Source organism: Micropterus dolomieu, linkage group LG16 (assembly GCF_021292245.1).
Source record: "Micropterus dolomieu isolate WLL.071019.BEF.003 ecotype Adirondacks linkage group LG16, ASM2129224v1, whole genome shotgun sequence".
Taxonomy (NCBI): domain Eukaryota; kingdom Metazoa; phylum Chordata; class Actinopteri; order Centrarchiformes; family Centrarchidae; genus Micropterus; species Micropterus dolomieu.
Genome location: NC_060165.1, coordinates 22,057,597 through 22,075,666, shown reverse-complemented (window position 1 = coordinate 22,075,666; position 18,070 = coordinate 22,057,597). Strand labels below are relative to the sequence as shown.

Genomic DNA, 18,070 nt, shown 5'->3' with positions numbered 1-18,070 from the left:
GAAACCCCCCCCCCCCCCCCCAAAAATATGCAACATGCGTCTGTGCACTGCTGAACTTCAAAATAACTTCAAGAGAAGTTGGTATCAATTTTCCTTCTGGATGGCAGAGAGATTGAGGTTATGAACTCTGGAGGAGGGAAATCGACTGTTTTTATGGCGCAGTTTAGTTTGTTAAAGGGAGTTTTAAAGAGTTGAAACCGATGTCCGAGAGGTCAAAGGTCACTGTTTGTTTCACACAGCCTGTCTGGGACTCAGCAGGGGTCTTTTCTCTTCACTAAACCGCCGTCTGACATATCTGACATCAAGAATGTCTCCGTTGGGAGTGTTTTGTCTCTTTGTCTCCGTTTTGTTCTCCCCGTCCATCAGTTCGCTGTGACCAAAGACAGAAAGATCAGTGTGCGAGTGTGTGACTGAGCTCTACGGGGATTCAGGACGATCCGTCTGAAAATTACGATGACAAAATGACAGCTCGAGCTGACAACCCAGCCAACACACACTCAAATAGACACACACACAGTCTGTTCTACTGATACGGCTGCCATTTCTTATCACCAAAGTCGTCTGACAGCCGAGGAGGAAGAGACAGATGGAAAGAGAGACGGATAGCAATAAATACCTAAGAGGAAGAGAGTAACTGACAGAGAAAAGCCAAGATTGATAGAAGACTGACAGATGGACAAATGTTGGGAAAAAGAGACATGAGAGAGAAATGGGAGTTAACCTTCACATATGTTCTTCATCTTTCATCATCTTATATATGGAGCCAAACTCTGCCCTTTTTTGACATGAATAAATTTTTTTAATCTCCCAATTAGAATCACTATTAAAGTGTCAAAAAACACTGGGCAGCACAAATTAATGTCAAAGAGGCTTCCGCTGGGATAAATAATTTGTTCATCTCAACTTGACTTAATGATGGAGAAAGAAACTGATGGAAAACTACAGTAGAAACTGGTGTGTGACGCTATCTAGCTACAGCTAATGTCTGTATAGTTGGAACATTGGTTAATTATAGTGAATAAACACTGACTGCACAAACAGTTAAGCGATTTAATTTTTTGTGAAGGAAGTGAAAACCCTTTTCCAGCGCGGTGCAAGAGTGAAGTCAGTAAAATCAAAAGAAGTGTTCATCTACTAGGGAGCATGAATTTGTACATTCATAGCAATTTGATTGCTAGATTAGGATGAGGATTAGGATCTAATGTACAAACCTGACATCTGGCCAGTTGGTGGTGCAAGAGGGAAGCTCATAGTGTGTCCAAAAGGGAAATGGTTCATCCTCTGGGTAGCATGAATCTGCTCAGTACATTTAATGGGACTTTGCCCATTACATTTTGATATTTATCGTGTGTTATCATATGAGAAACACTGGATATTGGTATATAAGGTAAAGATATTGCTAAATACTGGGGTAGTAAACAGATAGAGAAGCTTACTTGCTTTCTCATATTGGCAAATTCAGAAAACAAGGCCTAGTCGGGATTGCCCAAAACTTGTAGATTCAGCGAGAGGGCAAAGACTTCTGGGTATCCTTCAGCTATACTCGGGCTAACCATTCAGTCTCTCAGTTTCATATCTCTGCATTATATTGAGCACTGTGACTGCACACAAAGAAGGAGAGCAGTCCTGCACTGATCACTGACAGATCCATTCATCAAGACAGGGTTTTAGCACTGGAATCAGCAGGGGGCTAATTACTTCCCAATGCTTCCTTATACAGTGTTCACTCAGCTAATGTTTCCACACACACAAAAAGCTTTAGGAAGCTTTTCTTAAACTTGATGTGAAAAAGATCCTCAAAGTGCTGCAAAGAGCCTCAAACTACCACAACGTGCGCACTTTGTGGGACCTGATGGTTCGTTATCAGGATAAAGATGTGTTGGAAACCTTTAACCACAACACTACCAAGTATCAGTGATAGAATCCACAGAAACCAAGGCTGTAATCAGAAATATAGATATGCTGAGGTCCAAATTCCCCCAGTGCAAGCCCAACACAAAGCCATGTAAAGTTTGAAAACCAAAATGTATATTATTGTTATTATATATGTTCATAGTTTTTAACGATTGCGCCTATATTGATTGTCTGACGTGGTCTAGCCTATTTTGCACACCTGTATGCCATCACTAATTACCATACAAGCCATGTTTGCATGTTCAAACCTTTGGCCCATTGCACATTTTCATGAGGCTGATGAGTGAAATGCATTGCTGTTTAATGGGATAGGTGTGCGATCTCTACTTTTGGTATTGTTTTTTATGATTACCAATAAAAATGTATTGGAAAAATCTAGATCCCTTTATTTTATATTCATTTAGGCAAAACAATTAAGTTAAAACAGTCAAATATAAAAGATTGCATAGAAGTATCAGCCTTAAAAATATGTGCAATTGGGTGTAATTGTACAAACAGTTTGTGTTTCAGTCACAAACGTCTGCACAAAGTTCAGGAAAAAGTTCCTTCTGGCAACACAACCAATCAATTCTCAACTTGTTACTGGCAACGTCTGCAGTGAAATCTGCTCCATATTTCAACAAACAGTTGAATGAAAGCAGAGACAGTGTGGAGAAAATGGCACCGGTGATACCATCCTTTGCAGCAAAGCCCAGTTTTTAGACCAGAATATGCGACATATGGAAAATTTTTTATTTCTTTTGCCAGATTTCAGCCTTCCACAGGCAAACTTCCACACTGATGAAGTGCTTTGCTCAAAGGTCCAAGAAAAAGTTTTCCCTTTTTTGCACTGCCCTAATTTTCTTCCCGTTTCCCACTTAACATGTGCAGCCAGCCAGTTGCGGTTGTGTGTGTGTGTGTGTGTGTCTGTGTGTCTGTGTGTGCGTGTGTGCGTGCGTGTGTGCGTGTGTGCGTGCGTGTGTGCGTGTGTTGTGTTGGGGCAGTTTTATCCTGGCCCCCATAAGGGTTTCTAATGACCAATTTACATAATTAACACGCTGAGGCATGGCAGGCTGCCTCCGCCTCTGTGACACACACACACACACACGGGTGGGGGATTCACTGACTGTGAAGTTGACTCGAAGCCAAAAACTCTCTCCTCCTTTCTTGGCTTTTATTCCAGCATTTAGTCTGAATCCCTTCTTTCACCCTTGTTGTCAATATTCACATTATTCTCTCTGTGTTCCGTCTTTGTGTCCAAATATTCTCAGATTTTAACTCTAACCACACGTCCGTAAAATGTAGAGGTATCTGGCTTTGGTGATGTTTAAAATAATAAAAACAGGAACACTGAACGTGAAAGCCACAAAACAAACAGTTTATCCAGGGAAACTATAATACACTGGGTAAAGTACTACTGTGCTTCCAAATAAACCCAGGTATTATTGTAACTGCATACTTAAATCCCATTTACGCTTCTGTATCAAATCTATGTCGTAGTTATGCTGTACTCCAAAAGTGTAACTACACGTCAAAGTGACGCAGAGCTGTGTCAAGATCTGGGTGACTTACCACCTTGGCTTAACATTTTCCTGGGGGAAACCAAATAATTGTGCCAGTTGCATAAAGAGATTAATAGAAAATACAGCTACTGTTACAGTTTAAATTGATTGTTTGAGTATTTACATAAGCAGTGAGTTTAAAATAAGAGATTGGTTAAAAGCATTACTGTATGTCGTTTCCTCTTAGAGTGCATACATATGATCTTGGTTTGATCTCTGCTCACTTCGGTTAATACTATTAATTTTTTCCTCAGTGTGCACCACCTAAAGCTGCAGAGGTTACCAAAATACAACAATTAGGATCGTCAATTACCGCAAAAAGGACCAGAACTATGACAAATACGGTTAGAAAGTATCAAAAAAATGCTGGTAACGGCATCTTAAGATATACGCGATGGATTTAACCCTTAAACAACCCACTGACTTTTGCCGATGGTCTGCTTAAAATAAAACTCACTGACTATTCTTGTTTGTTAGACCCTTGAAATGAATTTAGACATCTATTACCTTGATGGACTACGAGTCTGCTCTGCTTTTTCTCCTGAATTATAACCATATTCAGTGTTATTTTCACATACCTCACATAAGTCCTGCAAAGTTATACATTGTGCTGCAATTATAGTGGATGTTCAACTCTCCTTCACTTGTGTTTCACTGGGAGCTGCAAGGTCCCATTAAAGTGTAATGGGGTAAAATGCTGAGCTAGAAAATAATCACGCACACACTCTATATCCCATCAACTCTGCTCTGTATATAGTTTAATGCCAGGGTGCCAGGCTGACTAAATCAAACAGGATTAGATGGACAGGACATAATAATCCACACCAGACAGTGAAAGGCTAAATCCATCATAAGGATTATGTTATGAAAAATGATATTTACCCAAACCCAATCAGCCCAATCTATGGCTGGGCAGAGTTTAATAAATATGGCTCCCAGACGAAAAATAAATATGTAGAACCTTATTTCCGCAGCATAACAACTTAGTAGTAAGTCCGCTCAGTATCTAGAGCTGTGCGCTGTTTTAAAGGGCAAAAGCAATCCACGGGGCCCATGAGTAACAAGCCACTGAAGCCATTGATTAACCAAAACAATGGTCCCCTTTTAATGAAGTTTCTCCAACACCACGGCTCATTTAACGGCTGATGATTATAAATCTTAGTGGAAAGAAATGCAATGACATTTTTGTTGTTTTAGTTGTGCATGTTACACAACCAGTGTCTGGAGTAGTAGAAATGCATTTTAGTAAGATCTGGAAACTAACGTTACTTAATTAGATGTTATTAATAAATCTACAGGACAAAGTTAATTTTCTGCCTGCCAGTATAGCGGCTGTTAGAGGCTTTGACATCAACTGCAAGACATGTCATGTTTTTAATTATTTATGCCCTCTAGTAGCCAAAAACTTAATGCTTATAATGTCTTTGCAAGCCATGCAAACACTACAAAGATCCAAAAATCAGGACACTTTTTTAAACGCTCAAATCTTACTAAATCTACTCCAAGTGTAAACTCTGAGAGCCATACTGATACAGAGTAATGCTAAATGTTTATCCATATGAGTTATCTTAACCCCCTCAATTAAAGGCCTATACTTCATCAACCAGGGGTATTTGTACCCCAGGAGGTACATCTGCACCTACCAGGGGGTACGTGGAAAAATTATTAAACTAATTTGAAGGGGGAAAAAAAGAAAAAGATATTATGACTTAATTAATATATTTCCACATATTTGTGGTTAGGAAAAAAAGTCAACACACAAATAAGATTTCAAATCTGTGTGATGCTGATCTTTTCTGTTACTGTCACAATAACTAATAATATGGTAGTCTGCACAAGAATGGCTTCATCAAGTCAACAGTTAGTCTTAGACTAGTTAAAGACTAGTCAAAACAATAGGGCTGACATCAAATAGTCAAAGATTCGATGCTCCGATTTGACTGTCAATCTCACAGTTGAAGATTCGCAGAAATGAGGATCGCGCCATTTTGGCGATATGGGGGTGCTCAACGTCTGATTTTACATAGAACCACCAGTTTTCTCCCACATAAGTTAATATACAGGCTATTAAAATACACATTTAAACGTTTAATGCTGTAAAATAAACAAGGAAAAAGGAAAAACTTTCAATAAAAGTGCATAAATAAATCCAAAATTGTAACCCTAACCCTGGGTCGTCAGCGCGCATGTGTGTGTGTGTCGTGGAAGAAGAGGAACACTTGCTGAAGAGACGGAGCCACAGCTTCACTGGTGTTGTGCCGAGTTGTCCGCATTTCGCTGGACTTTTGGGGAATTTATCACTGTAGATGAACCACACAAAGAATATTTTATCGTTTTTAAACAGCCAGCTACTTGAAATAGAACCGCGACGTGCAGGCAGCTGTCTGCAGCACGGCATGCACGCGAAACTCTGCTTCAAGACCGGTGAAAGGCCAGGTGAGAGAGAGAGAGAGAGAAAACGGTCAACAATAAGCCTCAGTTTAGCTTCGGCTCGCAAGTGCCGTGCACAAAATACACACATGATTTGATCAGTCGACTATAGGCAGGACTTGACGATTCTGATTCGACTATGTAAAGCCCTACAGAACAAAGACAACAGAAAATCTAAAAGTACAGTTTCTGTCACTCCAAACAGTAGCAGCAGTGGTACAAATCCAAACTTACTAAAAAATACAAAAATGCACAATACCGTAAAGCTATCCGATCTATTAAAGGGGTACTGATAGAGCAGTGGAGGTACGTCGGAGAAAGGTTGGGAAGTTTTGCTATATCTGATCGGCCTCACCATTTCTTCAAACCCCGATCACGACTTTAATCTACAGTTTCAACTTTGTTTTGTTTTCCTCCATTGTCACTAGCAGTGTGTCAGTTAGTCGGTCTAACGATTGTATTCAGATCAGCCCTCCATCATCATTTCCTCAGACTGATAGTTTATGAAAAGGGAAACGGCATCGCGGCTCCGCCAATGCAAACACAATTTAGTGTGAAGAAAAAAGGGAATGCTAATTCACCTGGGAAGAGAGTGAGAGAGTATGTGTGTGTATTGACTCTCACAGTGAGGGGTGTGTCTGGTGTTGTATTTCTAATCTGCAGTCTGAATAGCGAGTCCGAGAACACACTTGACTACCATAATGAGGTAGTCTCAGTACTGTGCGAGTGTGTGTGTGTGTGTGTGTAAACAGACTGAACCCAGAGCTTTATGGGTGCCAAGGGAGGGGTGAAAGAGAGAGTGAAGAAAAAGGGATAAAGTAAGAAACACTCCAGTGTACTGAAAGAGGAACAAGAATCCCTGGAGTTTCTCCTCCCTCCCTTCCTCTTCTCTCGCCTGTACAAACATGTTCATGCCCTCCTTACTCTTCATCCTGCCCTCCCCCTTTTCAACTGCCCTCTTTATCTCCCTTCTTCCTCCTCATCTTTCTCGCTGCTGAAACTCAAAACCCTTGAAATCCTCAGGATCCATGCCTGTTCAAAAGGGGGAGGGAAGAGACACGAAAGAGAGACTGAGACGCTGAAGGGAAAATGAATGAGAGTAATTTGAAGAGGACGAGCAAAATAAAATTACAATAATTCAACAACAAAATAAAAATATCATACTTTAATCATACTAAGCGGGAAGCTTCCGGTTGGCGAAGTGAGGCTAACGCAGAACTCCCTTAAACCTGCATTCTATCACACGGCCAGCAGGGGGCGACTCCTTTGGATGCAAAAGAAGTCCGGCTCCATTAGAAATAATGGTAAAATGACCCAACTTCTCACCTGATTTATTACCTCAGCAAACACTTTCCTAATGCGTTTACGGTCTCAATCACTATTTGCAAGTCTTCTTTAATACAGTCTGATGTTCATTTAGTAAATTATGGTCCCATTTAGAGGAAAATAGACCAGAAAGCAGTGCGGGATTATCTGTGATTGACAAGTTGTTACCATGGCGACTTGTCAATCAGGCTAGAGTGACTCTGAATTTTAACCAGCGCCGTTGAAAAAGCCTATTAGGAGTCGGCTGTTCACTTTCTCTGGTGAGTACATATAGTTTTAAGCCTGTTACTCGCTAGACAAAACTATCATCCCGGTTAAAATGACAGTTAACGTAAATTTCAGATGCACCTAACAAAGCAAGCTAGTTCGCTCCACATGCAGCTGCTGGCTCCACCGTCTCTTTTAAATATGGTCACGTCCGGTGCCGCTGGTTGCAAAAAATTAACATGGCGGCAACCTAACGGCCAAACTTGAGGATTCAAAATGGCACTCCAGAAACCAATGGGTGATGTTACAATGACTACGTCCACTTCTTTTATACAGTCTATGATTCAGACTGAAGTTCAGATTTGTATTTATAAACAAGTAAGACTATTCTAAATGGGTGGCTATTATTTATCTATCATTTCTGAATTCTGCTAATCTATTGGTCCCTATAAATTTCAACAAGAAACATAACTAAAGCATGTTCCAGTGTATTTCTAGATGACAATACAGTAACCATAAACAATAATAAATGTTGAGAAAGTCTGGTTTTCCACTCCTCCCCCCCCCAAGATACTTCAACACGTGTCCACCAAACACCTACAAATCTGGATTCACGACCACCTGTAGCCAGAAGGAGAATTTAAAGTTTCCACTCTGAGCTGCGAACTCTATAATGTCCGTCAAAGCAAACTCAGTTTTAAAAGCAGTTCAGGCCTCTTATGCAACCAGTGCAGTGACACACTGTAATGGAGGTCCTGCCCAGACAGATGAAACCGCTGATGAGCTGTGATACAGACAGAAGTGCTGTGACGAGAACAAAGGCTCTTATTCCTCTCTGCGAGGTTTTGGTTTACATGAGAGGGCCTTTGAACGGCGAGTCGTCGAAGAGATGGTGAATGAAGTCTACCTACTTTACATTGCAATTTATTTCAGAGGGAAAGTGGACGGGTATTTTGCGGTAGACAAAAACCCATCAGAGCATAGCAATCAGGTGGCTTCAGGACACACAGTTATCGACTCACTTGCTGATAATAAGAGACCGTTAGTGCTTCTTTTTTTCCAATCTAATCATGACATGATTTAAAGGCAGCAAAGCGTCTCAGGCGACTTAAACTATTTACATCACATTTTCCCCTGATTTTGTTGTCTGCTTTCAGAGGGGTGTTGGAGTGTAGCAGTCACCTCCGGGCACCAGAGCTCTGGTAGCAAACTGTGATTTTATGACAAAACCCACAGGAGAAAAAAAAAAAAAAAAAAACACTTTTGGCAAAAAGTGGATTTTTAAGAGTAGACTCCCTCACTACGAGGGGGCCCCAGCTACCACTCAACATAAATCAAAAAACTCTGACATGCTCTGTTTTACCAACTGTTGGAAACGGTCATCATTGAGAGACCTAGAAAAGGTGATTCAGAGGAATCAGATTAGACTTTCTGCCCATCCTGTAAAATGCCAAAACCAATAGCCATAATAATAGTAATAACCACGACATAAACTATCCTCTCTAGCAGGAGGCTGCAGTCCATCAGGAGCAAAACTTCAAACCACAAGAATTGTTTGTTCCCGTCTGCAGCTGGCTTCATCAACAAGGCCGGGACCCCCACGGACACGGACTCTCATCCCGCTGCACAGACACTACACGTTTTACATGAATGCAGCATTTCTCAAACTGCAGGGGAGGACCCCTGGAGGGGGCATAGAGCCACAGCAGGGGTGGCGTGGACGACCAGGGGGGGAAAAAAAGGAAAGTGAAAACTAAGTTGAAAGACCGTGATTTAGAGTTTGCTGATGCAATCATTTCTTTTATTTCAACCGAGTTCAACTTGGGTCCTTTTTTATTTGTTGCTCCCAAAATATTGTTTTAGAATACATATGTTTTACACATTTTAATGATACATTTCTATTTTATATTTATGGCTCTTTACTTTTACAGTATTTGTTTTCTTTTGCACATTTTAAAACTGGAAACATTACCCCTGCCATCTGTTTTTTTTTGCAAGTTCTTGTGCCCTGTAAAAGACACTGAAATGCCCTGCTGTATGAACTGCACCATGCAAATAAAGTTGCGTTGCCTCTTACTTGCTTTATTTAATGCATATCAACAATAAGACAATTTACTTGTATGTGAAAACTAATATCCCAACTCACAAATCAATTAAAACCAAATTATATCACATCAAGGAAATAATGCTACCGTTTCATGGGACTTTTATGGAGTAACAAGCCAAAAAGAGTTGGAACCACTATTACACAAAACATGATTTTCATAGAGAAACAGCATCCAAAGACTGAATTTATGACCTAAAACACTCTAATTTAAGTGTGTCAAAGAGCTTTAACAGCCTTGAGTTAGTTGTGAAAGATGTTTTTAGACTTTCTCAGGACACAGAAAACACCCTGATGAAGAAAACACAAAGGGAAACGAAGAAGAATAATTGCTTCTAGTTGCACAAAGCCGGAAAATAAAAGAGGGAGGTGAGACAAACCCTGACAAGAACACAGTCATAGCAGAAGAGCAGAGAAATTCAAAATGTTGACAGTGAATGATTCAGGAGATCAAAATGATCCAGGAGATTAAAAATCGAGCCTGTAGCTAATATGGGGGTGAGGAGATAGCAGGGTGGAAAAAATCTTCAGAAAATAGTTTCATTATCTTACTCAATCCTTCCTGAAGCTTTTGGAAAATGTTTGAATAGTTGAAAAGGGGAAGTGCACTCTTGTTCACATGCACGCGCGCACACACACACACACACACACACACACACACACACACACACTCACGTAGCTCTAAGAGAAGATTATCTTTAGAGAATAATTTTGTTCTCCCATTAAATCCTCCCAGATGCTTCCGAAGAATATCTGAATGAGGAAAAATAACACACCACACGCTGGCGGCATTCACGCTTCCTGATGAAAAACGAAACAGTCATTTGTCACGGGCCACAGCTCGTCTCTCACACACACACACACACACACGCACAATGTGCATGAGTTGAAATGATGAACACACACACTGCAAGAGTTAGTTAGGAAGAAGTCTGAAAGGACGAATGCGTCGTTGACAGACAGACGTGCATGTTTGTAATTATCCCGATGCTTTTCATGTCACTTCGCTTGATTTGTCTATGCTCTTTCATTACATGTCTTTGTGTGTGTGTGTGTGTGTGTGTGTGTGTGTGTGTGTGTGTGTGTGTGTGTGTTACTCCTACTCTCTGCTCTGTGACATCCTAGTTCATTAATTTTGACAATCCTGTATAAACTTTAAACTCCTCGCAGCTCCCGTGTGGCTCAAAGCGCCTCCATGCAGATCAACCCAAGAGCTCCTCCGGCAGGAAGTGTACGTGCCAATCGACAGTCATCTAGGACTACTAGCTATTATTTTCCATCAACAATTAACGTGTAAATCCCTTTTCCAACCAACTGATTTCTCATTTAGTCTATAAAATGACTTGAATTGTTTATTTTGTGCCACCAGCAGTCCAAAACTCAAATATATTCAGACAGATCCACGTTACATAGCCTACATTCGTACGTCTTTATCCTCACTGCGCTGCATTAGAAGGTGTTGCCTCCAGATGCTGCCACCTTCATCAGACAAAGTTTTTAGATTGCCTTTCAAACGTCTTATAAAGGAGTTTGTCAGGTACGTAGAGGAACTGCTAGCAAGGATTCGCTTCCCAACGTTACTACAACACAATAAAGTCCTCTCTCTGACTTCCGTCTTCTTGCAACAACTCGCCTCTCTGAGATTTCAGAGCAAGACTTCTGTTTCTGGTTAAAACCAAGGGGTGTTACCGGGTGATACTTTTTTCATGATAATGTCAGACACCTGGTATTAACAGCTTTGACGCTGCAGCCACTGCAGCCAGTTTATGGCCGTTGGTTGGAAACGTTTTATACCTGCAAGTCATTTCGACCCCAAAATATGTGAAAATATGGCCCAGGTTTAAAAATAACAACATTACCCTTTAACATGCTTTCCACCGCTGGAGACAGCTCTTGGAGAGAAAAGGAAGACGTTTGATGCTGAACTCGCAACGTTTCTTTTAGACTGGTAAGTTAGCAGCTGTTAATACTAATGCTGACTATTAACTTATAAAGGCGGCCAATTGTATAATGTAACTGACAGTGTTAATATCAGTGTTTTCCATTAATTAACGAGACCATGGCGGCCCACCACAGTCTAATTTGCTCCGCCATAGTTCTAAAATAAACAAAAAATATTTTTACACATCTCATAGTAACATTACAGACCTCTAACGTTGTGTTTTGTGGATGCTGCTCCACGCTGCTGTAAGCTCGCGCGCTCAACCACTTTTCTTTTGAGGTAACTACGGTAACGGTCTGTTTCTGTCACTCGTTTGTGAGAAGGCGATTAAGCTAACCGCGCCTAAATTAGGAGTGCACACGTATTCAAGTATTTATGGTAAATCCACTGAAACGGCCCTGAGCGAGCTGAACGGCAGGTTAGAGACTTTATCTTGTCAGTTTGTCTCTTTACAAAGACAAGTGCTGCAGTATGAGAGTCCTACCTGAAGAGAGGCTGTGAAGTCTTCAGGTAACGCGATACGAGAACCACATACAACATTATTTATCAAATTGGGTCGGACTTGATGACTTTAGCGTGAGGAGGACACACATGTGACAACGTCCGGTTTTCCAAACAAGGTTTCTTTACAGTATGGAAATAAGATGATTTGGATTATATTCACAGAAAGTATAAAACAAATTATATGTGTCCTTTAAAAGTAAAAAAAAAAACAACAACAACAACAATAAAATGTTAAAGTGAAATTACTTTATTAATTACTTAATTTTAGGGTTGCTGGAAAAACATTAAATAAATTTGTTGACTTTTGTTGGCGTTTCATCTCCTTTTATAGCTATACAATGAGTTTATGATTAAATAGTTTACTAGAGCACAAAGTTCTTCACAGATAGCCAGGCACGCACCCAGACCCCCCCGAGAGGGTCCGAGGTCTCTTAAAATCCTGTGGGAAACACTGAATGTGTTTGCTAAGTTAGCTTTCTGACCTTGCCCTTTACTTCTTACTGGGTGGACATCCCAATTTTCTTGTGATGTGCTACTACCCCCCTATTTGTTTGGAGTATGAATTGGCTGGGTTACATATAAACCATTAAATTCTATTTTTAAAAGACACTTACCTTTCTTGAAAGTTGGACACTTGTTATTTACTGCAGCACTATGAGTCAGTAAAGCTCCACAGAGATCTCAATCACATGTGAAAGACATTAAACATGAACCTGTTGCTACAGAGCGCAAAACACACACACACACACACACAGTCCATTTAAGAAGTAAGAAATGAAGAGAATAATAGCGAAAGAGGCTGTGGAGAGCAGTGAAGTAAGCTGTTAAAGCCATCAGAGGCTGGGAGGATCCTGCTGTTGTCCATAAAAGCTTAAATGTAGCAGACAGCTTAGAGAGCCTGCTTCAGTACTTTTCCCTCCTCCTTCCTCCTCTTCACTTCACTTTTTCCTCTCCCAGACTGCAGCATTTCAAACTTCATATATAATATAAAATGAGCTGCAGGTATTCCCAATTCAGCTACTTCTGTGATCAAAAAGGAATCAAAGGGAATGAAATACTCAACTCTTGCTGGGTAACAACAGAGCGCTGCTTAAAAGACAATAAATATATTCAGTGACATCCAAAAAATTAACGCCTCGGGGCACACCGGCCAACCGCAGGCCGGGGCCTTGCCGGAAACAGAAAGAAGACAATGAGGAAGAAGAACTGCACAATTGCTCAAAACTAATTTAATTTAAATTCAGGGAAATTCAATAAATTCGGGAAACTGAAAGCAAAAAACCAAACAGCAGTACTCGAGCGCTCTGTCCACACATCAGTGGACTTTATTACTGACAAATGACACATGTGGATGACTGATAAAATGTTAATAAATGATAGAAGGGTGGAGTTAAGTAACAGGGAAGGACATTGTCACAAACAGTAAACTCATTTCTACTCTGCAAGTAGCTCACTGCTGTAACACAACAGATATTCAGCCACTGCACTACCCTCATGTTTCTACTTTCTGTGTAATAAGCTGTGTGAGACAAGAAGAAATGTGCTGTGATGGTGGAGCGTTTTCTGCTCTCTTTGCTACATTAACTCAGTGGAAAAGCATTTAAAGATGCTTAAATGTGTAGAATGAACAAAACAAAACACTGTATTCATATCTGTATATTCATATTCTTCCAAATAAAAGGGAGGTAACAGTGTGTTTGTTTACTTCTGACCAACAGATACATAGCTAGCATCATACAAAACTCGATTCTCTATTACAGCTCTGAACCTGCTAAAATCAACTAATGGTTAGAAGTTTGGAAAGTCTGGAAAATTATTTTATTAACAGTTTTCCAGGTCAGGTTTAATTTGGTTAAACATTTGCATGAGAGAAAAGAACTAAAAAGTGAGAAAGACAAGGAGGTGTGGCTAACGTTTAATACAGAGTAGCTTGTTACGATGCAACACGGTTCAAGTTTCATGCCGCTGAATATGAGTGGACACAAAAGTTCCCGTCAACATTTTCTCAAGACAAGAGTCAATGTTTTCCAGGATGATTTTGACCAAATAGGGTGCAGCGTTGGCCAACAGGCAAGAGCAAACCAGTATGTCACCGGTTGGGTCATCGCCTGAACGATCAAGCCGAGCCGCGGTGGAAAATTCAAGCTGCCGCTGACCTCGGGGGCGTGGCTGTCGTCATGTTTACATTGAAAACAATGGAGGCAGCACCTGCTCTCTCAATCGTTAAAAAAGTGTTTTTGAATGTGCACATGACGACGGCGTAGGCGTACAGGATATGTATTGCAGATTTTATACTCAGTAAACTCAAAAAAAAAACTTTACGAAGCAAGAACCTGCATACCAGCGTGACGGTAAATTATGTCTCCTTAAAACTGCACTGTCTGAGAACACAAATCAGGTGTTGGAATATCTGAAGGAATCTTTGGGGCAAACTTGAACCAGATGTTCCCCCTGACAAAGCCCTCAAAGAGAAGAAGAAATAAAAAACAATCTGATAGCAAACAGCAGTTTTCATGGCTAAAAGAGAAATTCCCACAGAAACTTCAATTTTAAGAAATGACATGCATCTGTGGAGGAACATTTGGAAGCAAAAAATGGAGGCAAAACAAACAGCGGACCAAACTTTTTCTTCTTCTCCTGTCCAATCCCAGGGCAACTTGGAGCAGAACGGGTATAAAGCTTTCCACCACGGTGACGGGACAGAAGCCACACTCTGCTGGCTAACACAGAAAAGAAAATACTGAAAGCCACACATGAGCACCCACTCACCCACGCCCTCCAAACACACACACAAATACTGGCATCAATCCTGAAACTATTCAATCACAGCACACACGAACACACCACAGTACCCGTTGGCAGCTGATAAAAGTCTGCTTCAAGTCATCAACTTCGCCTTCTAAGTCTCTTTCTCTCTCCTTCACTTTTCTTTCCATTTTTGTTCTTTTCCTGCTGTTTTTTTTTTGCTGCTTTCATTCCTTTTGACTTTCTTCCATCGCTTTTTACCTTTTTTTTTTATTTCTTCATTTCTTCTTTCCATTGGTACTCTGTTTTTTTGCATTTAATCCATTTATCAATCCATTTATCATTACTCACTTTCCGTCTGTCTCCTTCCCTACCTTCCTGACTTTTTCCCTTCCTTCCTCCCTCACTATTGCCCATCTTTCTACACCTCTGTCTTTCTTTCCTCCTTCTCTCTCTCATTCTTTTTATTTGTCTTCATCTCTTTCTGCCTTCCATTATTTCATCTCTTCCCTGTTTTTCTCTTTCCTTCCTCCCCATCTTCTGTCTTTCTACACCTCTTCCTTTCTTTCCTTCTTCTCTCGATCCTTCTCTTTTATTCTTTCTATTTGTCTTCCTCCCTCCCTCTCTTCCTGCCTTCCTTTCTTTCCTCCCTTTCTACATGGTTTACTTTATTTCCTTGTTTCATCCTGTCTCCCCTCTTTCTTTCTCCCTCTCTCCCTCATTCCCTTTCTTTCTACATTACTACCTTTCTTTCCTTCCTTCCTAACTCCCCATCTCTCTCACCTTCTGTCTTTCTACCTTATTTCCTTCCTTCTTCCTTCCTTCCTTCCTTCCTTCCTTCCTATGGATTAATGACCTGATTCATATATAATGATAAAGATGGACACACACTGAGTTTTGGCACGCCTGAGGAGATGTTTGCCATCTGTCTGTCTGTGTGTGTCTGTGTGTATACAGACAAAAATGCATTTCATTCAAACCCACACACCTCACATTTTATTCTGGGACTACCTCCAAACAACAGTCAAACATCTAGACACACAGACACACACACACACACAGTGTCTGAATCACGTGTAAAGCTCTGGCAGCAGCAGATATGGTGAGGTAAGTGATGGAGTGATGAAGAAGATTAATAGAAAAGTGAAAATGAGTCGACTTGATGAAAAGCTCTCTCCGATATCCGCACGTCTTAAAGTTTTGCACCATAAAAATGAACCTGTGGCGACATTAATCATTCACTAGAGTTTGACTGATGTGGCTTTTAGAAGGTCAGTATTGATATTTTCTCGACTGAATCTGCTGAGAGCTCATGTTTTGTACCGCTGTTCAATATTTAAAGAACAAACAGTGTTGCTCACTGACTGTCTATGAGGTTGTTTTTATATAATGAAGTTGTTAAATACTTGTGAGACCTCCCATTTATTCAGTGATTTTTCCTGAGTGTAAGTAAACAGGAGGACTGTGGCTCACCGTGTGACAGTAGAGAGTCTCAACTCAAAAGAAAGTCTCATGTCAATTAGGACAAGTTCAAAGAAAGTCAAGTCAAGTTCCAAGTCATTCAGAACAAGTTGTAAACTGAATATCTTTGGGATTTGGGCTGTTGGTCAGAAAGCTTAACTTTTTTTGAAATGTTGGAGAATATTATTATTATATCAATAATGAAAATAATCATTAGTTGTAGCCCTAGTCCAGGTATATTTGTGGCTGAAGTTTGACTAATGCAAGTATCAAGTTTTGTCATAACATGTCTCACGCCAAGTCCCAAGTTAGTAAAGACAAATTCAAATGAAATATCAAGTCCTGTCAAAGCAGTTTCCAAGCAAATCCAAGTCAGTCGAGACAAGTTAAATATCAAGTGTGTCAAAAAAAGTCTAAACCCAAACGAGACGTGTCCGTGTCGAGTCTAATGTCTTGTCAAAACATGTCTCAAGTCAAGTTCCACATCCCTGATGGTTAGGGAGGGGCAAGTCTTCATAAGCAAAATGCAAATCGGATGAAGGTGTGTGGCTTATTATTGTTCCGGGATTTTAAAAAAAAGGTCAGAACTTGTGTTTATGATTTAAAATCTAAAGTCAAATCAAATTACGGAGTTGAGTAGCAGAGCTGTCAGGTCCGAATAGAGTGTCAGCCCTACAGCCCTGCTAGTTAATATTTAGTTTGTTAGGTTTAGTTTAAGGATAAGATTTCAGATTTCTAGTTGGTTACAGTTGAGGTTGGGGGGGGGGGGGGGGTAAATGTAAACGAAGGAACATACATTTGACCTTGTATGACTGCAGTTTGCAATATTTGTTTGGAGGAAAGACATGCAAACGCTGCTGACAATGAAAATTATAGCAAACCAGGAAAACTAAAGCAAAGTCATAGTTGGTGCACCTCAAATATGAAAGGGAGACGAATGATTTGACCCTGAGAAATTGATATCTTAAAACTCACCCCCAGACACACACACACACCCACACACACACACACACACACCCTTGTATTTGCTTTCATAAGATTTGAGGAAGTGACAAGGTACAAGCTCCCTTAGAAGGCTGAGAAAATGAAGCAGTTTATGGGAACAAGAACTACTTAAAAAAAACACACACATTTGATAACACAACTCAGGGGAATGAGATATTGAGAACATGCAGGCAAGAGGGAAACAGTGATGGATGGAAGACAGAAGGGGAAGTGAAGGAAAGGCACATACACACTGTAGTGTCACGCTTTAATGTGAGCTGGCAGACCGCGAGCGGGACAGAAGCAGATCATAGAAACCAGTCATTCAGATCAGATGACCATTCAAATCAACCCGTCACACCAGAGGGTTTCATTTTGGTCCAGTGTGAGTATCTGAAGGGGCCACAGACACATATTTGGACTGAAACTGCTGATAAATTATTTCACTAAATTATGTGTTTAAACTTGTCAAATTCAGGATAAACTATTTTAAGAATGTTTTTCTTTCCAGAGAGGAAAGGCCTCTGAAACAATAAATAATGTTTAATCATTTCGGGGTTATGAACTGAGAAAGAAAATGCCAAAATATCCTGCAGCCAGTTTGCAGGCAGCAACGGAGACTGAGATATTACTGAGATATTATCCATCACAGACCCACTCCTGGACCCCCCTGCAGTTTGCCTACAGAACCAACAAGTCTGTAAACATGGCCCTTCACTACATCCTCCAGCATCTGGACTCCCCAGGAACCTACGCCAGGATCCTATTTGTGGATTCCAGCTCTGCTTTCAACACCATCATCCCGGCCCTGCTGCAGGACTCCACCTGCAAGTGGATCACAGACTCCCTCACGGACCGGAAGCAGCATGTTAAGCTCGGAAAACATCTCTCTGACTCCAGGACCATCAGCAC

General features: G+C 40.6%; 2 protein-coding genes across 3 annotated transcripts in view; both read right to left on the bottom strand.

Moving 5' to 3' along the window:
• plxnb2a.1 (plexin b2a, tandem duplicate 1) overlaps positions 1-18,070 on the bottom strand; it is a 204,804-nt gene that overhangs the window by 93,364 nt on the left and 93,370 nt on the right. The gene's annotated exons all lie outside the window — the stretch shown is intronic.
• Positions 232-18,070, bottom strand: part of LOC123985229 (DENN domain-containing protein 1B-like) — a 32,727-nt gene continuing 14,888 nt past the window's right edge. Inside the window, exons 9-10 of the mRNA XM_046072673.1 lie at positions 17,913-17,983; positions 232-370 (exon numbers count right to left, since the gene is read on the bottom strand). Coding sequence (XP_045928629.1) covers positions 232-370; positions 17,913-17,983 — 210 coding nt within the window. The remainder of the gene's footprint in view (positions 371-17,912; positions 17,984-18,070) is intronic.